The sequence below is a fragment of the Echiichthys vipera genome (genome assembly GCF_963691815.1).
Source record: "Echiichthys vipera genome assembly, chromosome: 21".
NCBI classification, from domain to species: Eukaryota; Metazoa; Chordata; class Actinopteri; order Perciformes; family Trachinidae; genus Echiichthys; species Echiichthys vipera.
This window is the reverse complement of record NC_139846.1, coordinates 15033645-15061571: the sequence shown is the minus strand read 5'-3', so window position 1 is coordinate 15061571 and position 27927 is coordinate 15033645. Positions and strand designations below refer to the sequence as shown.

The 27927-nt window shown below is 39.4% G+C and overlaps 3 protein-coding genes across 7 annotated transcripts in view; all 3 read right to left on the bottom strand.

Annotated features, from left to right (window-relative positions):
- Positions 1 to 232: 232 nt before the first annotated feature.
- Positions 233 to 2584, bottom strand: LOC310963168 (uncharacterized protein). 2 transcript variants are annotated; one of them, XM_083935853.1, is made up of 3 exons: positions 2316 to 2584; positions 1980 to 2207; positions 1589 to 1885 (listed from the first exon to the last, which is right to left on the bottom strand). In XM_083935853.1, exons 1-3 carry the CDS (start codon positions 2491 to 2493, stop codon positions 1716 to 1718), a joined length of 576 nt encoding a protein of 191 aa, XP_083791979.1. In that variant the 5' UTR covers positions 2494 to 2584; the 3' UTR covers positions 1589 to 1715. The 2 variants fall into 2 exon arrangements, with proteins under 2 accessions (XP_083791978.1, XP_083791979.1); XM_083935852.1 differs by having other exon boundaries at positions 233 to 2207.
- A 2182-nt stretch (positions 2585 to 4766) lies between these two features.
- LOC310963286 (uncharacterized protein) lies at positions 4767 to 9956 on the bottom strand. 4 transcript variants are annotated; one of them, XR_014593688.1, is made up of 8 exons: positions 9722 to 9956; positions 8165 to 8638; positions 6557 to 6780; positions 6037 to 6202; positions 5851 to 5910; positions 5405 to 5457; positions 5070 to 5135; positions 4769 to 4841 (listed from the first exon to the last, which is right to left on the bottom strand). XR_014593688.1 is itself a non-coding variant. In XM_083936029.1 (7 exons), exons 1-6 carry the CDS (start codon positions 9903 to 9905, stop codon positions 5438 to 5440), a joined length of 1128 nt encoding a protein of 375 aa, XP_083792155.1. In that variant the 5' UTR covers positions 9906 to 9956; the 3' UTR covers positions 4906 to 5135; positions 5405 to 5437. The 4 variants fall into 4 exon arrangements, 2 of the variants coding, with proteins under 2 accessions (XP_083792155.1, XP_083792154.1); XR_014593687.1 differs by having other exon boundaries at positions 4767 to 4841; positions 5070 to 5457; XM_083936029.1 differs by lacking the exon at positions 4769 to 4841 and having other exon boundaries at positions 4906 to 5135.
- Positions 9957 to 17152: 7196 nt separating this feature from the next.
- The window catches only part of neto1l (neuropilin (NRP) and tolloid (TLL)-like 1, like), a gene marked incomplete at its 3' end in the record, with an annotated part of 95664 nt that continues 84889 nt past the window's right edge, over positions 17153 to 27927 (bottom strand). Inside the window, exons 9-12 of the mRNA XM_083935834.1 lie at positions 27326 to 27471; positions 21108 to 21221; positions 18103 to 18730; positions 17153 to 17213 (exon numbers count right to left, since the gene is read on the bottom strand). Of these exons, the coding sequence (XP_083791960.1) occupies positions 17153 to 17213; positions 18103 to 18730; positions 21108 to 21221; positions 27326 to 27471 (949 nt within the window). The remainder of the gene's footprint in view (positions 17214 to 18102; positions 18731 to 21107; positions 21222 to 27325; positions 27472 to 27927) is intronic.

Below are 27927 nucleotides of genomic sequence, written 5' to 3'. Positions count from 1 at the left end.
ATATAAATACATACATTTAGACTATGTGAGAGAGAGTATGTGAGAGAAAGAGAGAGCAACTTCAATTGATCATAACTGTCCTTAAATTTGTTAAATCGGATGGACGTTCCACTGCTACATTCTGACTGTGAAAATGAGGTGTCTCCCACTTTGTATTTTTGCCATTTTATTCCTGTAATCATTTAGAATTAACTGGAAACTTTATTAACCTTTATTTATGAAAAATGCCGAAATTTGACCAGACACATAAGCATAGGGTATTATAAAAAAACAGCAAAAGAAGAAGAAGGCATATTAACATTAAAAATATTTCTTATATAGAAGGATGAAAACAATGATGCCAGTCACTCTCATATCTAAAATCTCATTACTTTCAAATATGTCCAGGAGGCTTTATTTTTCCCCCAGCTTTATTTATACAGGAAAAGTACACTGAGAGGAATGCTCTCTTTTTAAGGAATTCCCTGATTCCTTTCACGGTTACACATTCACACCTGGAAGCTGCCGCGTACAACCGCAGTCTCATCTGCTGGCCACTGAGCAGCTCCAATGGAGCAGCTGGGATTCATATAAACCCATCAAGTACCAGTTGAGCGACATGGATATTCATCCTGGTTAAACTCAAAACTATATATGATTTGGACATACTTCGCAAACAGACATTTGGCAAAATACATAACCATCAAGAGCACACCATCACTTTAAAAGACACTACTGTGAACTCACTGTAATCATTTTTCCTTGATTTGGGAGACTGATTGTTTCGAGTACTGTTGCCCACAGAAATATTAGTAATACACTCATATGAAGGGAAACTTTACACTTATACAACATCTCATCTTTGTGGGACATACTGTATCTTACAACCAGTTACAGAGATGTATGCAAACATATTTCATTCAGATAGTGTATATTGATCTTCCGGTCTTTTTTCCAAGAATGTGATTTAAGAAGCACTATTACAACAGGTGCTACAATAATGTGGCTCCTCTGTTATGTGTGTTCAAATGGAAAACTACTTGTCAGCATGCACTCTTGTATGCTTTTTCAAAGGTACGGCTCCTGAACAGTGTGGGCTTTTCTCATGTGGGCGTTCAATTCCGTGTTACGTCTGTAATCTTTCCCACATGTTTTACAAGTATACGGCTTCTCACCTGTGTGGATTTTCATGTGGACATTCAAATCATCACTACGTCTGAAGTCTTTCCCACATGTTTTACAAGCATACGGCTTCTCGCCTGTGTGGATTCTCACATGCCTTACCAGTGCTGAAACGTCACAGAATCTTTTCTGGCAGGTCGTGCAAAGGTACGGCCTCTCACCTGTGTGCGTTCTCATGTGGACTTTCAAGATACTATTACATATGAAACCTTTCCCGCACAATTTACAACGGTATGGCTTCTCACCTGTATGGGTCCTTTGATGATACTTAAGAGATGATATCTGAGAAAATGTTTTCCCACACGTTTGGCAAGAATATGGCTTTTCACCCGTATGGGTTCTTATATGGCACTTCAATGACGATAACCGGCTGTATCTTTTCCCGCAGGTCTTGCAAAGGTACGGCTTCTCGCCTGTGTGGGTTCTCATGTGGATGGTCAAGAGGCTGCTACAGTTGAAATCTTTCCCACATATTTGGCAAGAATTTGGCTTCTCACTCGTGTGGACTTTCAGGCGTTCCTGCAAAAGTGCATTGTACATGAAATTAGGGTTGTTTAAATGATTACTGTGACTTCTGCTTTTGTGGTGTCTCTTTTTAGTTTTTGGCTCTGCGTTTCTAGTTGATCCAGGGTCTCTGTGCTCGCCTCTTTGTTGAACATGGCTCTCGGCTGCTTGAGAGTTGTGAGAGAGCAGCTGGTGGTCACTGTTTGGTTCTGATGCAGAGCTGTTAAAGGAAATGTAGTTTAGAGGCATTTCTTCCACTGCTCTCTGAGTTTCATCAATACTGAAGTTCAAAGTCTGATCTTCGCCGTGGTCACTTTCCTCATAGGTAGGAGTTAACACAAAGTCATCAGTCTCCTGCTTCAGCACAAGCTGCTCTCCCTCCTGACTGATGCACAGTTCCTCCTGTTCCTCTTTAATCTGAGGAGGATCTGGGTCCTCTTGGTGCAGACTGGAGTTCCTCTCCTGAATACAGAGCTGCTGCTGCTGCTGGTGGTGGTCACTGAGAACCGCCTCGTGCTGACTGACATGTTGCTGTGGGAGCTCTGGAGGAACAGAGAATAAAATGAATACTATCTTACTGTGATGGTAGAACAACGGACACCTGTACCCCTTGATGTTTTACACACATATACTGTATATAAGTTACACACCTATCCTGCGTAACTTAATTTCAGGTCTCCAAACGATGAAGTTCTCTAACAGCGTGCGCTGACGCTCGAGCTCTTCTTCGTACTCGACGATAGTTTTTTCAAAAACTCCGAATATTTCTTCAGCAGCAGCAGTCAGACGCTCGCTTACAAACTCCCGCAAATACCCCACTGAAGACATTGTTATTTTTTATTACCCAAATTATCTGCACTGCGACTACAATATCAATATCTTCCCGCTAAAGCAGTGCACGTATAGAGCTAAAGCTACAAGCGCGTGTGTTGTTTACATCCGCTGGGTGTCACACTGTTTAAGTTCCGACAGTGGACATGCGGGAGCTTTTCTTTCCGCTTTCAAATGGTGTTTTATTCAAAATGTGTGGTTTAACATTATACAGTTTATCAGCATAAAGGATGCCGCCTACATCTACCTCGCTTCTCCCCACAAGGGAATAATTATAACTTTATTTGAAATAGCACATTTTACAGACAGAGTCACAAAGTGCTTCACATGATAAAAACTGTTAAACCCAGTAAAATGAGAAAACAAAACAAAAAAAAAATACCAATTGAAATAAATAATTAAAAAGACTTGCAAACACAAAAATTACAAAAATGAGACAAAAGCCAGTTTAGGTTTAAACAAGGTGGTCTTCAGCTGCTTTTTAAAAGCATCAACAGAGGCCACAGGACAAAAGACCATAGGAAGGGCGTTCAACAGAGTTAGAGAAACCACTTCAATGGCATGGTCACCTTTAGTTTAAAGTCAAGTGCGAGGGACAACCAGTAATCCCTGTTTAGGAGACCTGAGTGACCTATTAGAATGTGGCACTATTTAACTGAACTACTAATCTTAACCAAAGGCCATATTGTTTTTGTTGCTTCGCAGATAGTCTCACTTTGCCGGACTCTACTCCAGCATTGAAATAGCCTACATCACAGATACTAATGACTGTATTCAAAAACAAAAAAAAAACCTTAAAAGTATGCATACATACATTTAATCATTCTGAGCTGCCAAACTGCACATGCCTCCTATGACAGGTCTGAACCACCCCTAAATTGTGTTCGCACCCCAGAGAAAAAATAAAAATACCAGAAAATTGGTGAATGTGGGTTGTTCTCCGTTCCCTTACAAATGAAATGATCTGCTACTAAAACGTCCTTTCCCGCAAGTTAAATATGTGAATGCAGCAGAGCTGATTCTGGTGTCTGTTGAGGCCCTAGAAAAAAAAATCACAGAGGTCCCCTCCAACCAGCATTCATCACCATTATAGGTTTGTTTAAACTGAATCATGCAAATAACTTGCAACTGGAGTGGATGGAGTCAGGTGGGGCACCCTTAGGGAGGTCAGGTCTCCTACTGTCATTGCAAACTTTGCTGTAGTTTAAAGTTTGGCAGTCCAGAGGGGCCCGTACTGTCCCAAGCAGTTGTCCAAAGCTATGAAATGACCTTCTTTCTGTCTTGTTGTAGCAGAATGTGTGTATAATAAGGAAAGAACCCTAACACAGACTGTGTCAAGGATTCTACAGTTGATGGGCACTTTATTGGCTTCTTGAAGCACAGTCACCAAAAACAACAGTCAAAAAACAGTGAGTTCCTTTTACATGGACATTTATAATCCTGCACAAATGACGTTTATTCATACGTCAGCATTTTGTAACAGATACCATTCCTTTTTTGTATTTGCTTAACATTGCTCCAACTATCTACCACCCTTTCGAGTTTCAGCCAAGTTCTATCCGTCTGAGTAAGAACTTCCCGCAGGAAAAAAGAAATCCAAACAATGTCCTCCCTATCTTACCTAATCATTTTTGGCAGATCTTCTTGTTCTTTGGGATGGTATGTCTTTTGCCAGCACACAACATACCCTGTTCCCGGCACTAAGAAGGCTGCTTCCTGGTTTGGTTTCAGCATAACTCTACTGCTGTTTTTCCAGAGGAACACCCTGACGACTTGTGCAACCAGTGTGTTCCTTCCCTTAGTTCAAGAGTACATAATACATTTATAATATACAGTCTCTGTATACTATCTTTTTACTTCTCGTTATCTATTTGCCTATGCACTTGTCTTTATGTAACAATGTTTTAACTTGTTGTCATTAACTATTAATGTTATTACCTTTCCTAGTGCAATGTATAACTCTCTTAATGCGGCTTATGTCCATATATTCTGATTGTGGATTTTTTTTTAATTTAAATGTAATTGGAAAAGTCTTCTACCATCCACTACCATACACATGAAAAAAGTTTTATTCCGGTGTATAACGAACCAGTTATGACATAGATTGCCAAACGTCCTAATACAAGACCAATCTAAAAATGTCATTGTACACTTAATTTATTTTGCCATGTCATGACTTACTACAATAACGAATGATCAAATGTAGTACCAAAAACAACCATCAATTTTATATTTTATCCATACGTTTATTGAAAATGTGTTTGATGCGTGTGTGTCTGTCCATTAAATCACATTTTAAAAAAGAAACTCTTTCAATGGGCTACCAAGATGTCCAGGATTTTCCACTACAAGAAAAAAAAACATGATTAGTTTACATTGAAAACACAAAATCTGCTTAGAGGTGAGTAACTGATGGGATTTGTCCAAATACTGTTATGCAATGAAGCATTGTATCATGTTAGATGAAGCCACAAGTCATTTTTTTCATAAAGTAATCACAATTAGCAAATTTGGATATGGAATGGCTTTGCATTGTAGGTGACCTGAGCACTCCTGTACACTTGCATACCAACCTCTATTGTTCTGATTTCCCAATTTCCTAATTGGGAAGACTTCTAGGTTGGGATGGATATTGCACTCTGAAAAACAAACAGTCGTGTTACTAAACGTCAGAAAAAGAAGGAGGCAGTGTGATCCCACAATGGCCTGTGCTTTGTGTCCCTTCTGACAGCATGCCATGTCTCAGGTGAGAATTCACTGACATTTGGCTTACACTAATGTCCTGCTCTGTCCTGTGGCTTGAGAGAACTAATTGAGTTGGTTTGGTCCACTTCAGCAGGATAGTGCCTGTATCGCAAGTCAAGGGCTGGGTTATATATATATAGGGTTGTACAAAAAGTATACATACCACGTGATGACCTCTTCTTCCAAGCAAACATGTTCAATCATCAAGTGCTGAATCTACAAGTAAGCATGACAATGAGATGTCATGATCAGGGATGAGGAACTCTTTTGTTTACCAGAACAACACTAGTCTTGAATTGCCAGGTGTATCTACACTGAGCTGTGTCAGCACTGGAGAATGATCTGGCCGAACCGCTTATCATTCTGGTATAGGGGGGAAAAACCTTCTGACTTGTTTGTGTTTCTTTGAAACAATCACAATCTTCTTGGGTGGTGCTATGGTGTCCTTGCAAAATAGATTTTTTTTTTTTGATTTAGTGGGGATTATCCTAAAAACAATGTATAAACTGAATCTCGATCATCATGTATGACTCACTCGAAGTGTTGAGATTAATTAATTCAATTAATAATAACAGTACATTTCTTTGTACAAAACCTAAGTATTGTTACCTTCTCTCTTCCTCTTTACAACATCTCTCTGCCTGCTATCCTCTTCAGGTGGAGTCCATCCTATCATATTGATATAAAAGAAGAGCATGATTGACAGCTCTGGCCGCATCAACAAGTTCATTGGTTTATGTTAAGGTATGATGTGCAAACAAAGAAATGTTTGACAACCAAATGATAAGAACATACCTTCCAATAGTGCATTATATAGCATTTCAATTCTTTCTAGAATTTCCTTGGCGTGCTCAGGGAGGTCGTAGGGGAAGAGACACTCCGTCCTGAACGCCTCCCTCCTTTTATCGTACCTCCTGAGCAGAAGTAGGGGTCGCAGACCAAGGGCCTTGAGTTTTTCCATCTGAAAGAGTTGAAAAGGTACCAAGGATTTTCACAGTATTATGAAAAAAATGTTTTTGGAGGGATCAGAGCTCATCCAGATAACCTTGCAAGTACAGAAAAATGATATCTGTTGAAGCTGCACACATCCACTCATACCTTTTGTTGACTGAAGAGGTTTAACATTTATTGGTGTGAAAGGGCTAACCATCTTATATATATATATATATATATATATATATATATATATATATATATATATATATATATATATATATATATATATATATATATATATATATACACTTTATCTTGGTTTACTTCTATTTGTCTCCCACCTGTACACACAAAGGCTTTTACATTTCTTCTGGCTTACCATAACTTGAGCGCTACCACGAACACGGGACGTGTTCCGGTTTCGCTTGGTGGCCTCTGCCCATGACTCGCTCTTAGCCTTGAAGGTCTCGAGCCGTTTAGTGGCACGGGCTTTGCGGGGCTGGCCCGCGTGGAGTTGGCTCGTGCCACACGATGGGCAAGTTTTTGCCTCGGTGTTAAAACTGCTGTTGCAGGAGGTGCAGGTTCTTTGGCTTGATAGTTTTTCTGTAACAGGGCAGATTCACAGAAAGTTTTACCTTGTTGTGAGGACATATCATACGTTACCCCTGCATTTATGAGGATTAGGCCTTTCTTCTGACTACACACAACAAGGTCATGAAAGTCTATCTTGGAAATAACTTAACATTTTCAAAGTAGGTTATATAAAGTTCATAAGTGATTGACAAGGGTATCAGATTTATAGGTATTTCTGTTTAGCCAGCCCTCATTGATGGGTAAAAAAAAAAAAAAATAGAAATAAAAACAAGCACCACAGACTACATCCTCCAAAATGACCATACAGTTAAATAAACACCTTTTAGAAACAAAGTCAACAAAAACTGAACATAATATCTTTCATGAACGTACGATCTATTGCAGACTGTTGTGTTAGACTGCATTTGTTTTGGCTAAGTGTGCTTAATACATTGGCAACTGAGTGTTTGTTCATTAAATAAATCCATTGTACCGCATTAGTCAGCGGCTTAAATTCAATTACAAATGCCACATTACACTACTACAATAGTGTTATTTAAAGATCCATCTAAATTAGCTAAAGTTTACATTATATACCTTAATTTGCCCACATTACTGTTACTGTTATATTCAATTTTAAATAAACCTTTTAGTGTGAAGTGTTGACTTGCTAGCTTGATTCGTACTATACTGTAGGTGTCTACGGATGTGGATGGGCAGCCTCGTATTTCTGAAGCAAAAACAAGGCTGAAATCCTACATCAAGCAAGAAAGGGAGCATATTCCACTTCAAATGACAGGAGTTGGTCTCCTCAGTTCCCAAACGCTTACAGGGTGTTTTTGAAATACAATGACATTTCTCAGCTTCAACATTTGATATCTTATCTTTGTGATATTTTTAATTATATTATGGGCTTTTAATGTTGGGTAAATCATCACAAAAATGTTTCTATTTACATTTTACACCGCGTCTCAACTCTTCAGGTACAAGAGCTACTTGGTAAGTTTTAGGAAAAACTCATGGCTTGGGTTGAAATAAGAATGTTAATCCGGGAAGTTATTTTAGGTGGTGTGTGGAGTAGTGGAGTGGATGTATCCTGTGACTTGGTAGACTGCAGTTAGACCCTCCTCACTATTCAGTTTACCGATTAACGATTTGTTGTGTTGCATTACATACATCCATACTGTGTTGATATTTTGGTTGTAGGTCAATAATGCCATCTCTTCACAATTGAAGTTCATGGAGACTTTACAGTGCACATGCTTTATCAATGCTGAAATGTCACAGAATATTTTCCAACAAATCTTGTCTGTCTAGACACTTCTACATTTGAAACCTTTTCAACATGTTTTATAAGAATATGGCTTCTTGTGTGTGTCTGCAACGGTGAATTGTACTTAAAAATATATTTTACCTGTGTTAGTATTATGGTGAATCTCATTTTTACTGTGACTTCTGCTTTTGCGATGTCTCTTTTTTGTCTTTTTAGTTGGTCCAGAGTCTCTGTGCTCGCCTCTTTGTTGATCTTGACTCTCAGGTACTTGTTGTGTTGAGTTGTGAGAGAGCAGCTGGTGGTCAATGTTTGGGTCTGATGCAGAGCTGTTAACTGAAATGTAGTTAAGAGGCATTTCCTCAGTACTCATATTCAGAGTCTGATCTTCACTGTGGTCACGTTCCTCATAGATAGGAGTCAACATAAAGTCTTCAGTCTCCTGCTTCAGTACAAGCTGCCCTCCTTTCTGACTGGTCCATCGTTCCACCTGTTCGTCTTTAATCTGTGGAGGATCTGGGTCCTCTTGGTGCAGACTGGAGTTCCTCTTCTGGGTACAGAGCGGCTGCTTGACAGCGACAACCTCCTTTGTCTGACAGACATGTTGCTGTGGGAGCTCTGGAGAGACAGAAAAGAAAATGATTAGGATACTAACTTACTGTGATGGTAGGAAAGCAGACGCCTAGGCAGAAAAATACAACATGTGACACATTCATTAGGATCTTATATGAGACATACTCCTCTTTTAGTTTTCCTTTCACTCCCACTCCATCCCTCAACAGATAAAAAGGTAAAAATATATACCACATAGTGGTATAAACCATAAGCACTGTTTTGTTTATAGAGTTTAGATTGGGCCAAATAAGAGATTAGACCATGATGATGGCCACTCTGATGCTAAATTATGCCTCATAATTTCTTGCAGCAATATTGAGGTTGATACCATTTGCTATGATTATTTGGGGCTAAATTTAACAATGTTTCCCCACTAAAGAATTGATCAAAATAGTCAAGGATGCCACCATAATACACAATTACTAAACCCAGACCTTGAGGGACATCATAGAAAAAATAAGTAAACAATTTATATCAAAATATTTAGACATTTGGAGATTTCTACAAGAACTTTATTTTTCAGCGATTGGATGGCGAGCACTTTTGTGGAGTAAACTGCTCAGAAAGTGTCTAAATACCTGGGGAAGCCATTCATCCACCCTACCCCAACACACCTGAGTCTAACAATAATCAAACTGAGACAAGCATCAGCTGCTTGATAACGAGCAGATAATTAGACTCAGGTGTGTTAGAGCAGAGAGAAACCTAAAACATGCAGGACAGTGGCTCTCCAGGACCGACATTGCCCACTCCTTTCTTAGGGTCACAACAGCTCATTTTATACAGTGATCTCAAGTTTCAAACTCACTATGAAATGGCGACTATGGGAACCAACATCAATCCACATGAATACAGTTGGGCTCACTGACTCCACAAGAGTCTCAGCTTTCCAATCGGACCCAATGTATTCAATTCAAGCCCACAGAGACGGCATGCATAGGGGCCCAATATTTGGCGCTACACCGCTGGTTCTGTCTGGTATGAATTCCTAATGTGAGCAGTGTGGTGCCACTGTCTTCACTCTAGCTTTAAAACTGAGACCGCTACAGTTTCTGAAAGACAATGAGTCTTCTGGTTTTTACACACCTACGATGTTTTCACGGACTTCCGGTGCAGGTTTCCAAACCATGCAGTTATCCAACAGTCTGCGCTGGCGCTCGAGCTCTTCTTCGTACTCGAGGATAGTCTTTTGAAAAACTTGAAATATTTCTTCAGCAGCAGCAGTTAGACGCTCGTTTACAAACTCTCTCAAATACCCAACTGAAGACATTGTTATTTCACAACAACTGATATACGTATCTGCACAACGACTACAATATTGTCTTCAAGCTAAAGCTACGAGCGTGTGTTGTTTACTTCCGGTGGGTGTCACACGGTTGAATTCCGACAGTGGACATGCGGGAGCTTCTTTTTTTTTGGTCCGCTTTACTCACCTGAGAAGTCGGGATCTTTAAACATCAGTAGCGAGGATATTAATTCACAGGGGGGGCCTCGAACCGGCGTTCATCACCGTTATGTTATAAATAATCTGACACCGACAAATAAATTGCAAAATGTAATTTTTTTTAATTCAAAAGTGCACATTTTAGTTATTTTAAAATTATGAATATAAACCTTTAAACTTGTAATTTAAACATATTAATGTGAAGAAAAAAAAAAACTGAAACAAAAACAGAACAATTAGAACTCGGGTGAGGTCTCGGGGGCCCCCTACTGGCCTGGGCCCCCAAGCAGTTGCCTACCTTGCCAGCTGGCAAGCGGCGCCTCTTGGTTCCTCCATCTATCTCGCTTCATCCCGTAAGGACATTGGTTAGGCTACTGTTACTGTTTTATAAACTACCTCTTCTGTCTATGTACTACCTCTACAGTCATCTTTTTTGTTACTTTGCAAATAAAAACAATTTTTTTTAGAAATACCACAGGTTATTCCCAGTGTATTCAAGTAAAATAATAGATGTACCAACTGTTATCTGCTATTCCTGATTTCCCAGATATGATAAAAGACTGATTATTCTGAGAAATGCTGCTCAACACAATGTAATGTTAATATGGGTTATAATATAGCCTATCTATTTGTAAATAGGCTACAAAGGCCACTAAGTCATGGCAAGTTGCATCCTGGTTAGTTTCCACCATGTTGACAGGTACACCGCTTACTCACTCATTTTCAGCACACAGCGACAACAAACACAAATCAATAGAGATGTTGTGACGTCCCAGATGTTTTGCACGTATACTTAATGATGTGGATTCCTGAATGTTTAATAGGCTACTGATGTCAAAACACTGAATCTTTTTCCACATGCTGTCTCCCAAAACGACTAGTTTTAATTGGCAGTACATACACACATACATAGGTTGCTATCTAGACAGATCAAGGTAAAAAATATCTCTCTCGCCCGTTGCCACACACCAAAGCACACACAATGTCTTTATTGTCATATACACAAGAAATAGGCCTACAGAGAAGCAGTTATTGGGGCCATTTTCCATGTGAGTATGGCCTACTGTTTACCCATGGGTCAAGCAGGGCTACCGTGACCTGAGCTGGACCTGAGGTGAAGTGGAGATGCTTCTGGGCAGGGAGAGATATTTGTAGCAGATAATTTCTCATTATCACGTCATAAAAGTCATAGGCCTACATAGATTTACGAGTATCAACTTTGTAACAGCAATACACAGAGTCTGTAAAGTAGTCAGGCTTGCACTTACTCCAACTTTATTTGGCTAGCCTTGTGCTCGCCATTACTAGAGGTGAAATACCTGGATCTCCACACCAAACCTTTGAATCAGCCCCAGCCTGGTCAAATTTGTAAATTAACCGATGAAGCCTCTTGGATGAGAGGTGAAACGTCTTCAAAGTCCAGTTGCAGTCACAGGCTCAACTACTTAGGGTTTGATAGTCTAAATGACATATCTGTGAATACAAGTTTATTTTATCGAATGCACAAGAGTTTTTTACAGTAAGTTGTCTCTACCCAACACAGGAATTGACCTGTCCTTTATAAATGCTGCTTTGTGTTCATCAGCTAGTCACCAACCTCATTAAGTGCTGGGTAAAGGTAGAGTAGAGTGGGTTTATCAGATCTTTTTTGCTGACTGATATGTCCAAAAGGCACATTCCACATTGGAAAGCTGTGTCAGGGCACCAGCCTAGCTACGTCGTTACTACGGCAACCCATGCAGATAGGTTGATGATGTCTGGACACATAAATTAGATCTAATCACTTGCAAATAAACAACAGAAAAAAACAAATATAATTTAAACATTTGAACAAAACATTTTCCTTTCGTTTCGTTTGATAATTGATTAATCAAAGTAATAATCATCAGATTCATAAAATATCAATATATTTGTTGCAGCCCTAATTTTACGTGTTCTATGTTATGTTATATTTTTTGTAAGTTTTATTTCCTAATATACCATATGGGGAGACTCACCGATAGGAATTCTGGTGAGGTAATACTTTATATAATACCCTTTACTTAGTTATTAGTTTGTTGGGTTAAGAGTCATCACATTTAAGTATAAAGTAGGCTATATTTAATTGTGTCTGATCACAGTCTAAAAATACAGTGTTAGGCATATAAAACAGCCACCCTGTGTTTTTGAGATATTTAAATGGTTTAACATAAACCCAGAACCCACACATTCCCAGACTAAATACTGAGTACATGACTCATCCCCAGTGCCCTTAAACAGAACAGAATAGAAAATTGTATGGTTCTGACAAAATAAATCATCCCAATAAAATCAGTAAACATTGGTTTATTGAAAACATTCTGTCCAGCATTTTCTGTTATCAAATAAATTTGCAAATAGGTTGAAAAAAAACACCACTATGAAATGAAATTTGACAAAGAGAAAGTAAGTAAAGGAGGCTCAGACATCAGCGAAACTGGGGATAAATCAAAGTTAGTTGATGGGTGAGTAGAATCATGTTTATGCACCAGGTTATGAAGTTTAACATCACTTTATTTCAAACAATCAGTTTTTCCGTCTTCTCAACAATTCTTTCAGTACTTGTTTAGATATAAAAACAACCTGATACTCTACTTTAAAGAAATAACATCATAATAAGAAATATAATGTGAAATCAGCAGCTTAAATATGCAATTTCATATTTTGATGGTTACATGAAAGTTATTTTTCAAAAGAACCTGATTCTGTTTTTTTTCTTCTCCATGAACAGCTTTACATTAAAGGTACTCTAGTTTTCAAAAAAAAAAAAAAAGGTTTCAGTCCCTTAACTGAAGTTTTCAGAGTTCCATGGCTCGTCAATCCCAGCCACTTGTGGAGCACAGGTATACGGGAAATGCACCTCTGCGGTCCCAAAGCAAAGACGACAAACTTGCGTACACCACAAACCTTTTTTTTTTTTCTCATCACAACACTCTACATTGTTAAATTTGTTCAGGGCAACAGTTCACTCAAGATGCAAGGGGGAGAAACCTTAGCTCCGAATGCTGTCAAACTTGGCAAGATGCAGAGGACTGATGCATCTGTCTGATGTATCTGCAGAGAAATGAAAACACTATTACTTTAAGTCTGTTCTCGGCCCCCAACTTTTCTCATCTGCTGCCTGTGATTGAATGGGTTCAGACTTACTTAATTACCCAGGTGTCTGCTTCTATCTATATACTGGCAAGATGAGTTTGTGACTTAGTGTGTGTGTGTGTGTGTGTGTGTGTGTTCAAGAGAGAGAGAGAGTAAAGAGGGAGGAAGAGATGAGTAATTGTGTGTGCTATTTCGAATGCATTTGTAACAGACATGTTGGCCCAATTGAAAAACAGAGAGACAACCAACGTTTGTTTGTATGATATCGTACGCAAGCATATGCACAGGTTCATATGATATATTACGAAATATGACAGTTCTATTTCACTTTGTGAAACTACGATTGTGGCCGTTATGTGACTGTGACGGGAAAACTACTTGGTCAAGGTGAGAATGGGTTCAAATAAGTACTTCCATATGAAACTACTTCACGTAGTTATGTTAAACGCGATAGTTATGTACGAAAGTTAACTTATGAACGCCACTTAAAATAACAACGTTGACTTTTGGTTTTACAGATACAAACACCAGTCTCCTGGGTAAAACTCCAGTTTTTGTCCTTCCCATGTGGGACCTCTAATATGATTATACTCTGTCAGCTGGCTTCCTCCTTTGCTCTAGTCACATTTACTACGGCCACTAGAGGACGCTGCTTAACAGCAAAAATCACAACACACTCTCAAACCTAAAAAAAAGAGAAGGTCAATGTTGAAAATAGCCGCGTGGTGGCAGTTTGAAAAACGTCACCGTAGTGATCAGGTGATCATTGTATTTAACTTCAATTGAAGCAATCCAAATACCTAATTAGGTTTAGGCAACCAAAAAAACCTGGTAAGGGTTAGAAAAAGATCATTGATTGGCTTAAAATGAGTCACGGACATAGCAGCGTCAAAGTTGGCTAACTAATTTCTCATTTGCTCCCACATAATTACTATGGCTACTAGAGGTCACCACCTAACAGCAAACATGAATAAAATGGGTCGTTATAAGCTACTTGCACAGTTGACCTATAAGGTCTCTATAAGGTCTCCTCTGCGTCGTAATGGATACATGATTTTATACGAATTACAGTACATTACTTGTTGTAGGTATATGAATGAACAGTAAATGAGGACAAACTGTGACAACAGAGACATAAGTGCAATGTGTGTATAATGAAGAAACATTGTTTTCAGTATCTGCAGAAATATGGGGTCTGTGTATGATTGTGTGTATATGGAGGAAATTGTGGAGAGCATGTAAAAAGATGGTAAAAAGAAATGAAACTGAATACAGAAAATAATGTCACAGTAATGTGATAGTGTGTGTGTGTGTGTGTGTGTGTGTGTGTGTGTGTGTGTGTGTGTGTGTGTGTGTGTGTGTGTGAATTGTTTGTCATTGTGCTCACAGCTGATCTGCTATTCTCAATTTTCAATGTATTGCAGTTTGTTTTTTCCTACAAAAGCAGCCTGCCAACAGTGAGAGTTATTAGAGTGTGAGGCTGATCCGTCCCTCCTGCAGCATGTGGGGTTAATCTCCTCAGGACAAACACAAAAAGTCAATTAACTTGTCCGTCAGATACCTGTGATTATTTGAACCGTCTAGGACTCATTTTATTGTCCTGCTTGGTGAAACAAATTCTGTTGGTTTGGGTCTTGATTGTGAGACACAGAAAAGCGTTTGCTGACACTACTTGAGGAGACACTAAAGGGACAGAGGAACTGCTGACCAAAAGCCAATAATACAAAGAAAAAAAGTGAAGCTTTATTGTTATTTATTTTTTACAAAGCATCAGTAAATTTGAATAACTGTAAAAATGGCCATCCTTTCAATTTGCCCTAGTATAAAAGTTTGTTTTAATACAAAGATATTAAGCTCCTACAGTAGAAGAGAGTTAGAAGAAAAGACAACTTGAAGTAAATATGTTTGCCCATAAAATCATAAATAAATCAAGTATTCTTTGTCAAAATAAAAAAAATACTGTCAAAATGTTAGTGAACATATTTAAAAGGGAGTTTTAAAGTCTTGAAATAAAAATGTTGGAAATCATTTGCGCAATTATCTTTATCTAATTATTTGGCGAAGCAACAACATGCAATGCGATTAATTCTGAAGATGCTGGTTTTACTACTCTTTATGTCCATATGACGTCTGTATTAGTATATGAGGGCTTTTCATACTTTAATCTTAGTGTTAATGTTAATGTTTTGATGGATATAAAATAAGCATGCATGAGCCACGCAACTCGGCTTTGATGTGTTATCCAAATTAAATGGCTTCTGGTTATTCCAACAGCTTTACATTTAATTAGGTTAGTAATTCCAATTTGCACTAATAAAATAAATTGTCCTAGATTTGACAAACTGCAAGCATTTATAATTTGCTAATTTGTAAAAATCATAATCTCATTTGAAAACTACATGCATCAAAATGAACTTGAAGATGTTTGACACATTAATTTAGTTATCAGTGAGGAATATATGACAATGACATAAATGCTTCTGACTAACATCCCAAATTTAAAGTTTAATAATGAATAATCGGTAACCATGATCATTGTTAAGGTCCATTTCTTTTCAGCGAGACAAAAAAAAATCTGGAATCGACAGCTGAAGTTACAGAGCTGACGCACTTCACAGCATTTCATCTAGTCCTTTGTGTTCATCTTTGCACATGAGTACATATTCGATATCCTTTTGTCAAAGTGTCCCTTCATCATCATCATCATCACCATCATCATCATCATCAGCATCAGCATCAGCATCATGCTGGTGTAAATCTCCGCTCCGTTTTTTCATATGTCAGTGACGCCCGTTCGTACTGATCCAGGATCGCACTATTCTCAAGAAGTCTACATGATGGAGACAATGCAACATAATGTAGAACATAAGCACACACACACACAAACACAAACACACACACACACACACACACACACACACACACACACACACACACACACACACACACACACACACACACACACACACACACACACACACACACACACACACACACACACACACACACACACACACACACACACACACACACACACACACACACACACACACACACACACACACACACACACACACACACACACACACAAGCAGGACATTTTTTTCACACTGAAAGACAAAACAATGGGTAGCACTTGTGACTGCTCCATTATATGCAAGCATAAAGTTGCAAGCACTTGTAACTTTTTAATTAACACTTTCCTCTTATCGATTTTTCACATCTCAAATGTATTTATCTAACTTATTATATTACTGTATTACATTGTGCTTATTGCAACCTCATGATAGCACAGTTGTGGAGCATACATATGAAGTATTACACACAGGCATAAATACTATGCTTCACAATTAACCAAACACAAAGTCAAATACTACAATTGACATAAATCATGCAAACTACATAGGAATTCTGTGTAACTGTGCGATCGGTAAATATTTTTATTTAGAATGTAGGTGCTTTCTTTAGTGTGTGCAAAAATAAAATCCCACTTGTAATTTAATCAAAAGTGGGATTGCGTCTTCCAATTTGTGCTTTTATGTGGACTGTGGATATAAAGTCTTTGCTCTAGGCCCACTGGGAGAAAAGTGCATGGGTTAGACATCATTTGATAACAGCTTAACTACAACTAAAGATGATGCATGATGATCCATGCTAATGAATATCCACTGGGTGATACAATGTATGTCCTCAGGAGGTCATACAGTAAACTTAAGCATCACAGAGACTTCAAACAAACTCACAGGAGGGCAAGATGGCTGCAAGCAAGAAAACAATCTCGGTGAAAATGAACAAATAAAAAACATGAAAAAACAAACAAAATATAAACCTACGCAAAATTCACAGAAAAGAAAAAAAAACTTGCTTAAAAGTATAAACTGACTGGGCAAATGACGACTACACAACAACATATAAAGGTTTTGATTGTTGGATAAGGGTGCTTACCTTGAGATTGTCTCTTAGACCCTAGTTGTGTTGTACTCTGATTCATGTTTGCTCAAAGAGCCAATGAGGCAGAACCTGAAATGTCATGGCTCTTTCATTTAATATCAAACTCCTTTTGCATAGAGAGGTCAGAATGCATCATCCGCTACATAACAGTAATAAACTTCATTGTTGCTTTGCTAGTCTCAGGGAGCCTTGCATGCAGAGTTGTAGTAAATGAATAAACAGTCAAGAACACCCTAGAAAGAGCACATAGAAAGTGCATGCAGCAAAATATTTACTCCCAAAAATGTATCTTATACCTTCACATAGTGTTTTTTGTAAACATATACAATTACTTTTCAAGCGGTCAAGGTGCAAGTACACAGTAAAATACTATTTTTTTTAAAATAGAAAATTTTGTTCATGCCAAAATGTTGAGCTATATAGAATATAGGTCATATAGTTTCAGTATCACAGTTAGGAATAGAAATGCATATTTTATAATAACTTGCATTCATGTCAATAAGTTAGTCGTCTCTATGAGGCACCAATTCAAGCCCTTGTGTTAACAGTCAGAAGTGGACTGACTGCATTATCTAAAGTGTAGAGCTCTGACAAGCCTCAAACTACAGTAGAGTCATTGGATGTAATCTATAAATCACCATGGGGGAAAACTAGCTGGGGTCACTTGACATGTTCAAGGATGAGCATGTGATCGGGGGCAAATTTGTTCATCATAATTTAGCCCTTTGTGAAAAAAGAATTCATGATAGAAAGGGGAGAAAGAACAGGGATCAATGCAAAAAAAGAAGCTTTTCATAATCTTAAACAAAACAATAATAAGAAGAGGAAGAACAAAGTTAAAATAAGAGGAAAACAAAAAATAAATGTAGGCCTAAGTATCCCACACACATTTCAAATATCCCCATAGTTAACTCTACAGTTGTTGTTCTTTCCTCATCAGAAATCTATGGATACTGACCGCTGTACTGCCTTTTCGTGGCGTGAAAGCCGGTGGCTGGTGGTGGGAACTTCTTCCAGGTCGTCGTCCAGGTCGCATCCATTGTCTGCTGCCTCTTGCGAGTAGCTGTGCTTCATGACCAAGATGCTCCTGCGGTTTCCGGTGGACGGCAGCAAGGGCCGCACTGCCATGGGCGGCTGCGGAAGGTCCGTGAGCAGAGTGGCGGTGGCCGTATCTCGGGGGCTCAAGTTCCCGCGGCTTCCTCGTCCACTGAGTGACAGCTGGGATATGTGGGCGGAGCCGGGGTTGGAGGAGGAGCCACAGTGGTGATCGTGGACGCAGCGCGAGGAGGCACGGCGAAGGGCGTGGTAGTTCTCAAAGTCTTCCGCCAGGTCGACTAAGTCCGCTGAGGCCGCTGCGGCTGTGGTGGCACTCCGTAAAGTACACAGCTCATAGTGTGGAGGCTCAAAGACCTCTTGGAACATGGTGGGGTCAAAATCCTCACGCCGCAGGATGTACTTTTTACGTGGCTGCTTGATCTGGACGATGACAGAGACGATGAGGAGGATGAGGACGATACAACAGGTGACACCAATTATGGTCCCGTTGGTGTTGTTCAGGTTGTCCAAGATGTTGGTTTTCCTCTTCTCTGTACAGTGGTAGAGAGACAGCAGAGAACAGAAAGGGAACTTTAATGAGAATATTTACTACGTGGCCCTGTAAGATACCTCGTAAAACGTGTGGCGATAACTATCACAAAGAGAACGCAGAACTACGTTTACCAACTCTAAAGTACTCCCAGTTAGACCATTGGCTAAACCCTTCAAGCAAATAGTTATTGTGATTAGATTTCTCAAGGGCTGTATTAAGAAATTTTGTATATAAAGAGTTTGAATGGTGTTTAGGTTACAGGTTGCGTAGCCTTTAGTAACCTTTAACCTCTTCACAACTAGCATACCCACTGTGTAGTTTCCCTCCATTGTTGGGAAGCTGGTCCTGGTCCCTACTGTATCACAGTGTAGGCTAAAGTTAACACTCCAGGAAGTCCAAAAAGCTTGCTGGACTAAAAGCCTTTTCTTTTGTAAGTTTAAAAGTGATCATACCATTTTTAAACATTAACAACTAAGCATCCTTGAAATTTTAATTTTTTCATAAAGATTTCCTTAGCAACAGCTCAAGGAAGGAGATATTACAACTCACATGTAAAGAAATCCCTAACAGACCTCATCATGTACAAGATTAAGGCCACGACTTGCATGAGCTATCAAAAATGTCATGCTGGTGTCATAGTCTATTTATCACAAGGGATATCATAAAGAGCAGCCCCGACTAGCCGTGTGAACAGAGGCGATCCTTTGGAGGACATCTGTGACATTTAAATGCTGGATGAACATGTACCACAACACACAAGCTTCAATGACAGTAAATGGTTACATTCAGAAGTATAAAGGAGAAATACTGCTTGACATTTTACCACTAATGAGGACAAATGTGCGGTACAAGAGCGGAGAGACAGTGGAAGACTGAGTAACAGGCTGAGGACTCTCATTGCTGAGTTCTGCACAAATGCAGACTGTAGGGCGGAAAGGTATGTGAGTTTGAGTGAGGAGAGTTACAGCACTGTACATACAAATAGACAGCTTTCTATCTGACCTAAATGAGAGATGGTAACTGTGGGGCTGGACGTTTACAGCAAAAGAGCAACTGAAGAGAAATTATACCAGGTGAGAGATAATTACTAGGTATGTGTACTATATGTTTGACGGAAAACACACTAGAACACATCTTATGTAAGCCAAGCACAGTGGTGCAATGGACATCAAAAACACATTGCAATTATTGACGTGGGAGTTTCGATGAGGGCTCAGGGGAGCAACAGCATAGATAACATCTCATGTACTTGGAATAAAGTGATGGGCCATGAAAGGTCGAGCAACAGAAGACTAATTAATTGGCAATAAAATGCGGAGAAAAAGTGGCGTATCCCCAGAGTCTTCATACATCTCGGCTAATTATTGGAATGGCATCATACGCTGTAAGAGAATGCTGTAATAAGAAAATCTCAGTTAGAGGTGTAGATAAATTATGGAGCTGCTAGTAGAGAGACACTGGGGATCAATGTATAGATCTAGTGGCTTTAAAATTCAAAGTGCAGTAAGGGATTGAACTACAGAGGAAATTGATGGTATCACAAAGTCAGGGAATGCACAGGCACTTGCTTGCCTTGAGGCATGGAAACAGAGTAAAATAAGGGCACCTTCAAAGAACAAACACAAAGACCTGAACCAGAACCAGGATCAAAAACTCAAATTCATAATTTATCATATATAACAATTACAATGATGGACCTTTGAAAACTTGCTTTTAAACCTCTAAAATTGTAAAATTGCACTAGCTAAATCCTGATTGGTGCAGACGTAACATCACTCTTCTCAACTAAGCCCCACCCCCATCAAAACCAGTGAGAAGAGCACAGAGTAGACAGATATATGTAAATCGCTAAATGAAACAACCAAAACACTTTGGCAGATATTGGTGTGCTCATGAAGGATCCCCTCTCACAAAGTAGGAATCTGTAAAAAAAAAAAACATCAGTTCCTTTAAATAAATAAATAAAAAAGAAACAATAAAAGCAATTGGGAGAAAATAATTTCATGTTAAAACCCCCCAAACATTTTTGTGATTAATACCTGATCAAAGTTCAAGTGGACTAATATTTCACCTGTCATATGTGTTCTAATAGTGCAGTACTAAAAATGACAGGAGTAGTAGTAGTATTAATAGCAGAGCCGGTAGCGACACAAGAAGTACAAGTGCCTCTGTGTCACAGCACTACATAGCTACTGCTATCCATTACTACTAAAAGCAGTAGCGACATGTAGCTGTAGGAGTGTATTAGGCTCATACCAAATAAGTACAGTACAATTCGAACCCACTCTGTTTCCCTGTCGCTCTCCGTGGTGCTGAAACATTTTCCACTCATCTCCTAGTGTCTCTCTACATGATGCCAAAAAGTAACATCTCACCTTTACACTGGTTCTCATCCCAGGGGTAGACACAGTTCTGCATGCCATTGCACACCAGCGTGTTGTTTATGCACATGTTACTGTGGCAGAAGAAGGTATCTGCATCACACGGAGCTGGAAAGGACAGAGGAAAGGAAAACAAAAGTTATTACAGAAATTTACCGTATGTACTATTTCCCCTTAACATTATCTGGTACTTACTCACATGCAATCTAATCAGACACCATAGAAACAGCAGAGTAAAACGTTAAACTGCCTTTTAGTGAATTTCTTTCGCTCATTAACAACAGCAAATGTGGAGGACACTTTAGATATGCTGCAGCACAAACTGGTATTTGAGGAGCTGCTGAAGAGATGTTCCGCTGTGCCAGATTTTGGGGAAATACATTTGCCTGGGCATTACTCAAATCAGACCCGCAACCCCCCCAAACCCATCTGTTCTTCATGAATTTTCATCCTCGTCCTCCTCTTCAAATATTTGCAGAGACAACTTGTGATTTGAATTACTTTTCTTGGAATGTGTGTGTACTGTGTGTGTGTGTGTGTGTGTGTGTGTGTGGCGGTGACACAAAGATAGCCATGACATTTCACCATTTTCTGCACACATAAAAAAAATAAAAATAAATGATTTCCATTAATGCAAGTTGCTGTTTATTTCACCTCGGTGCACAGCTCTTATCAACACAAATGTAAACCGGGCCATAAACATGAACATGCCCTCGGACACATGATCCATCATAGCACCTGCCCTTGCAGGACACAGCACCGCCACCACGTCACAATGAGGCAGAGCCACCCATCAGAAAGACATGTTCGTAAAATCAGTGTGATAATGTTATAGGCTCCATCATAGGGAGATACATAATTTAAATCCAAGGTGCCCTTTCTCTCAACAACCAATCCTGCAAATACATAGCCGTTTGACTGGCCAATTCATCGTAGCCTCACGAGACCATCCTGATCTCGCGAGCTCCATTGTTTTTTACTCGCAGATCAGTCTGGTAACGTGTGGCGGAGAAAACATGTAGCATTTAGCCAAGCCACCGATCAGCGTTTCTTTTGAGGTGAATCGAAGTGTGGCGCAACAAGAAGTGACTGTTCAGTGCAAACAACATGGCGGCTTCCGCGGATGAGATGAGTGCATCTATTGGGCAAGCCGCTCACTCTATAGGTTTTTTCTCTTTACTCCGTCTGTTGGAATATGGACCCGGCACCTGATATTGTGCCTTTTATCCGCAAATATCCTTTACTAACATGTTGTTTACTTTCTGAGTGTAGAACTTGGTCATCATTCAAAATCAACATGCATTGCGATACCTATTGTATCATGATATCGTGATATGAATCGTATCATGAGAATGTAGCCTTAAAGTAGTAGAGTAGAGTAATTTTACTGTCCCCTGCCAGATAACTGTAGTGGAGTAAAATGTACAATATTTACTTCTGCAATGTAGTGGAGGAGAGCTATAAAAACGCAAATACACAAAAGTAGAGTACCTAAATATTGAACTTAATGCACTACTTGAGTTAATCTCTATTGCAGAATAGTATTAAACTACCATTAATTAGTATACCTGCCTATATCTTTTATGCACATGGTATTATGGAAAAGTATGTGAAGGGTAAACGTATTTTGAGACCTCTTCAACCTCTGAATGTTCCAAAAGTTACGTATTTGCCTCTGACGGGTGAATATAATGGATCTCTCTCCTTCATGCTATTTTTTATCTCTCACTCTCTCTCCTCTCACACAAGACACTAAAGCAGCTTGCCAGTGGTATGGCAAAGCTGGGGACTATTTGACAGTGTTACCACTGTGATGTATGGCTCTTTTCATCCCAGCAATCATCCCAAGTGAATAATAACACACCAAATTAGAGTGACTTATCTCTATCTCTCTCTGTGTCCCATCCTGTCTGGGCTTTTGCCAGCATTTCCTGAGTCATGTTGGCTCTCTGTGTGTGTTCTCTGTTTCCCTCTTTCTCATCCCTTTTCTTTCATACACTATATATGCCACAGATGTAACAGCTTCTTTTAAAATAACCACCAGAGGGAGCCCACACCTTCTCCTTTTGCCTCCTGTCTCCTCCACACGCCACAGGGTAAAGAGCATCATCCACACTAATCTCCTGCGAAATTAATTTTAAGACATTCTGTAATAAAAGTGCCCCTTTGCCCACACAGAAACATCCCCAATCACTGCTCGAAGCATAAATTAACTCCTAAATGAGTGTCTGATGAAAATAGTGTGGGTGTCTCTGCAGAGGGGGGCTCTAAGAGCGCAGAGGCTTCTGCAGGGAAGTGCTCAAAGCAACACATGGTTATTATGAATGTTTGCAAACAGAGCTGTGTTTGTGTTCAACAGAAGTGTAGTACTTCTAGGAGAGGAGGATGATGTGTCTTTATTTTGTCTGATATTGTCAATGTTTGTTTTTTTGCAATGACAGACTTTTTTTCAGTGCTCCCATCTGCGGTGATGTGATCTCTCACTTGCTCTGATTTGGAACATAACTGTCAGTTACTGCTTGTGCACGGATGATTCTTGTTTCAAACACATAACTTATAACAATATGTTTTTATATTTTTTAGTTTTTTTCATTGTCTAAGTTAATAACCACGGTTATGGTTGACGATAAATACTGTAACTCTCTCTTTGTGGGAGTCGTTCTGCTGCTATTTCAAAAATGTTCCTCACTTTTACTGTTCAAGAGCAAAAAGACAGACCACATCTATAGGTACAGGCATCCCTTCTTTGTTTAACAGTGAAATATACTGTAGAATGCTTACATCCATGGTCTCCTTAGTCCCTAGTCCTTTAGTTTACTCTTTCTTCTCCCCCATTTATTACTTCAGCCAAGGAGGTTATGTTCTCGGCTCAGTTTGTGTGTGTGTTTGTCAGCAGCATTACACAACAACTACTGGCCCAATTTCCATAAAACTTGGTGGAAGGGTGTAGCCTGGGCCAAGGAAGAACCCATTTCATTTTGGAGTGTATCCAAATGACCCGACACGTAAACAAATTGTTTTTCACTTTTCGTTCACAAGGCTATTTGTGCTGAATTTTAGTGGTGTCAGAATAATCTGAAAAATGAGTTCCTGACTGGGAAAATTCCCACTGCGTTAACATTGTGAGATATGGCATGTGCTGGTAAAGATCTGTGCTCTCCAAGTGCCCTGCTCGTTACCACTGTTACATACCGACTGAAGAACCACCACCCTTGATATAACTTTAAAAATAAAACTATTAAATGAAGTACTTTGGTTAACACTTTTTAAAAATATGTAACAAACTAACTTGTCTAATATGAGTCTGACTAAAAAAACGACACCATTGTTTAAAAATAAATTTAATTAGGAATAACTAGTGGATTACGTTACTACTTTGATATCACGTAATTAAATCCTAGTGCATGAAAATTCTCCAAACGCTGGATATCCCAAAATCCATCCATCCATCCATCCTTCCTAATATATCTGCACTACTCCTTTTAATCCCAAAGCAACCGAGATAACAAGTGTGGAGAGATGATATGATCTGATCTAAGACCTAGCAAAGATACATATGTTAACAGACATTAGCATACTGTGTTGTTCTCAAACGCTTTCATGCATTCAGCAAAGAAGCTTTGCAAGAAACAAGAAGTGATGTGTGTAGTGAAGCAAGAGCAAATTTCCATCTGCGACCCCTGAGACGGGTATCTGTTGATGAGGCGTGACAATGCTGACAGACGGGATGTCTGTCACACAAGCACATTTATCACCTAAGACATAATTGCTTCTTGGGTAAAGATACTTTCTTATACTTCACATTGGTAATCTTAAACTGTAGAGAGAGAGAGAGAGAGAAGAGGGAGAGCTAGATCCTGCAAACAGAGCAAGATCAGTAGTATCAGCAGGTGTGAACACAACACAGACGATAAAAGTGGATGTTTGCGTTTGGGAATGTTGCGCTCCCCATCGGAGCATCTCGCTGGAAGTCAGCAGCTGTGAATGGTTCTCTAAAAGCTGCTGGTCCCACTGGGAACATATAAAGGCTTGAGGTCTACTGAGGCAAAGGAGCCTTTATTGTAAAGAGCGTGGTATAAGCTGCAAATCCAGATAGTGAACCTGCAACACACACACACACACACACACACACACACACACACACACACACACACACACACACACACACACACACACGCACACACACACACACACACACACACACACACACACACACACACACACACACACACACACACACACACACACACACACACACACACACACACACGCACACACTTGTTGTAGTTACACATTGTCCTCCTTTCACCTGAGGAGGGGAATTGATTAATTGCTTTGAACTCTTAATTTAAGGCCATGTCTGCATTGCATGTTCTTTGTATTTTTATATAATGGTGTCTTGATTCCAAATTTTATTCATTCATATAAATGTCAGATGGCCTCTTGTTTGTTTAGTAGAGTCATTAAAAAGTTCAATTTCACATTCTCAGGGAGCTGTAATGTTAAATGTTGTCTAATTATGTGTTTCTACTATTTGTGCTTCAAGAAATCATTACAAATGTGATGGCCGTAACATTTTTAAACATGCGCTTGTTTCACATCATTAAATGAAAATAAAAGGTAAAAAGGTAAAAATCAGTAACCACCTACAAGATTTTTGTGATGAAATGACGAGGTATATTTAAAACTATTTAACTATTACCTTAAAAGAAGTTGATCTGCTCGAGCAGCAAGTTAAGACAGCAACACTACACTGTATTACTTGTTCTACTGCTTGTGCTTCCCAGTTCTCCGGTACACCTGTTCATTCACTGTTGACAGAGTTGGTGCAGTGCTGCTGAGCTGTGCTGGATGCTGCTCTAAAGGCTGAGGTCTGGCTGGGGATCGCCTGAGTGACTTAGGCAGCAGCGTTGCCCCGGCAACAGCACATCCTGGCTCTGCCTGGTGAAAGGGCCTTACAAAAGGGGACACTGCCTTCACAACACAAACAACTCTGCCGTTAATGCTGTTGCTTACCCTGTAGAAGCTGGTCACTGAAATGATCTTATCACTACGATATACACATACAACTAATATAGACACGTTGTAGATATGTAGGGACTTAATACTCACATTTGGAATATAGTTTGTGACATTCAATAACTCAAAATCAACTATGCGGCATTATGGAAAAGTGAATTCAACTCACTTTTAAATAACCACTGACTCTTAAATACATGCGTTTATCCATGATGCATAATAGCCGTTATCCCAAATATGATGCACTGTGGAAATATTAAAGCATCAGGCATAGTGCTTCCTTTTGCATCATGAAAATAAAGACCACTAAAAAGAACCACCAAAATTTTATTGTCACTGCAAACAATGTGGTGTGCAAACTCGAAGAGCTTCCTCATCAAGCTCCAAAAATTGAGATGCAACATTCAGTAATGCAGTGTGCATGTGTGTGTGTGTGTGTGTGTGTGTGTGTGTGTGTGTGTGTGTGTGTGTGTGTGTGTGTGTGTGTGTGTGTGTGTGTGTGTGTGTGTGTGTGGTGTGTGTGTGTGTGTGTGTGTGTTTGCGGCATTAAAAGCGCTGACTGACATTTACATACAAGATACTCACGAGCCTCAGACACTTTTAATTTACCAAACTAGTACAAAGAATGCCCTCTGCGACCCCTGTCAAACTACACACTCCCATCAATTAGGAGCCAGTGAATGAGAAAGAGGTTTGTGTACTGTGTCAATTTGAATCTCACCCAGGTGTTTGGCTAAAAGAAAATGGGTAGATGTGCACAAACTGTAGCTCATTCCTTTGTCTTTTTTCTATCTATATATTAAGAGCAGTGCTAGTAAAGCTGCAGGACTGAGCTAAAACCCACCTGTACTGTCATATTCACAATAGCCCATGGGCAATAACCACTATAATGGAAATCAAATTCCTTGGTTTCCCGCTTGCTGCTGTTTAAATGGTCATAAAAGTAAATGGAAACCTTTGACAGCACCTTTCCTATTAACAGCATTTAATATAAGTTGCCATAAACGTGGTCACTGTGCCTCCATCTTCTTTTAATGGCTCCCACTAAAGCCCACACCGGTTTTATTTTGGCGTCAATGTCGCTGTCATGGAGTAGCGGTCTGATTAATGAAGCTAATCAGTTTCCCTCAGTAGGTGGGTCATGCTGCTGTAAACATCTTTATGAAGCACGTGTGTGAGTGGAGATAACTCACGCTCTTGGTAGGTGGTGAAAAGGATGCGAAAGCGACTTTTGCGGCTGGCCTCGTCCGCCCACATGCGGATGACGCCCAGCGTGGAAACCAGCATGATGTCGTTGGCCACCGTGGAGCAGAACTTGTTCTTCAGGTCTTCCACCGAACTGAGACGAGAACAGGATGGGTGAAAAAACAGTGTATTATTAAGTAACATGGACATTTGATTCCCAATATTCCACGTTATTTAACAGAAGCCCAGAGCAGCCTAGCTTCTCATATTATTTTAAAGGGGTTTTAACATGTGATCACAACTTTATATTCAGCTTATCTCAAGATAACAAAGGTTGTTGGGTGGGGGGGTGGGGGGGGGGGGGGTGGGCTGATATTTGTTTTTAAGCGTATCGTGGTGAATGATTCAATTACATCCTTATCTCAAGATATCAAATATTGGGTTTTTTTGTTCATGATTAAGATAAAAATAAGTCACGGCTTTGCAAGTGAAGTTGTCTATTAAATAGCTGTCTGGCTGCTCTATTAAAGGAATAGTTTGATATCTTTGCAAGTACATTTGCTTTATTGATGAAAATATGAATACCTCACCTCATATCTGTCTGTTCAAT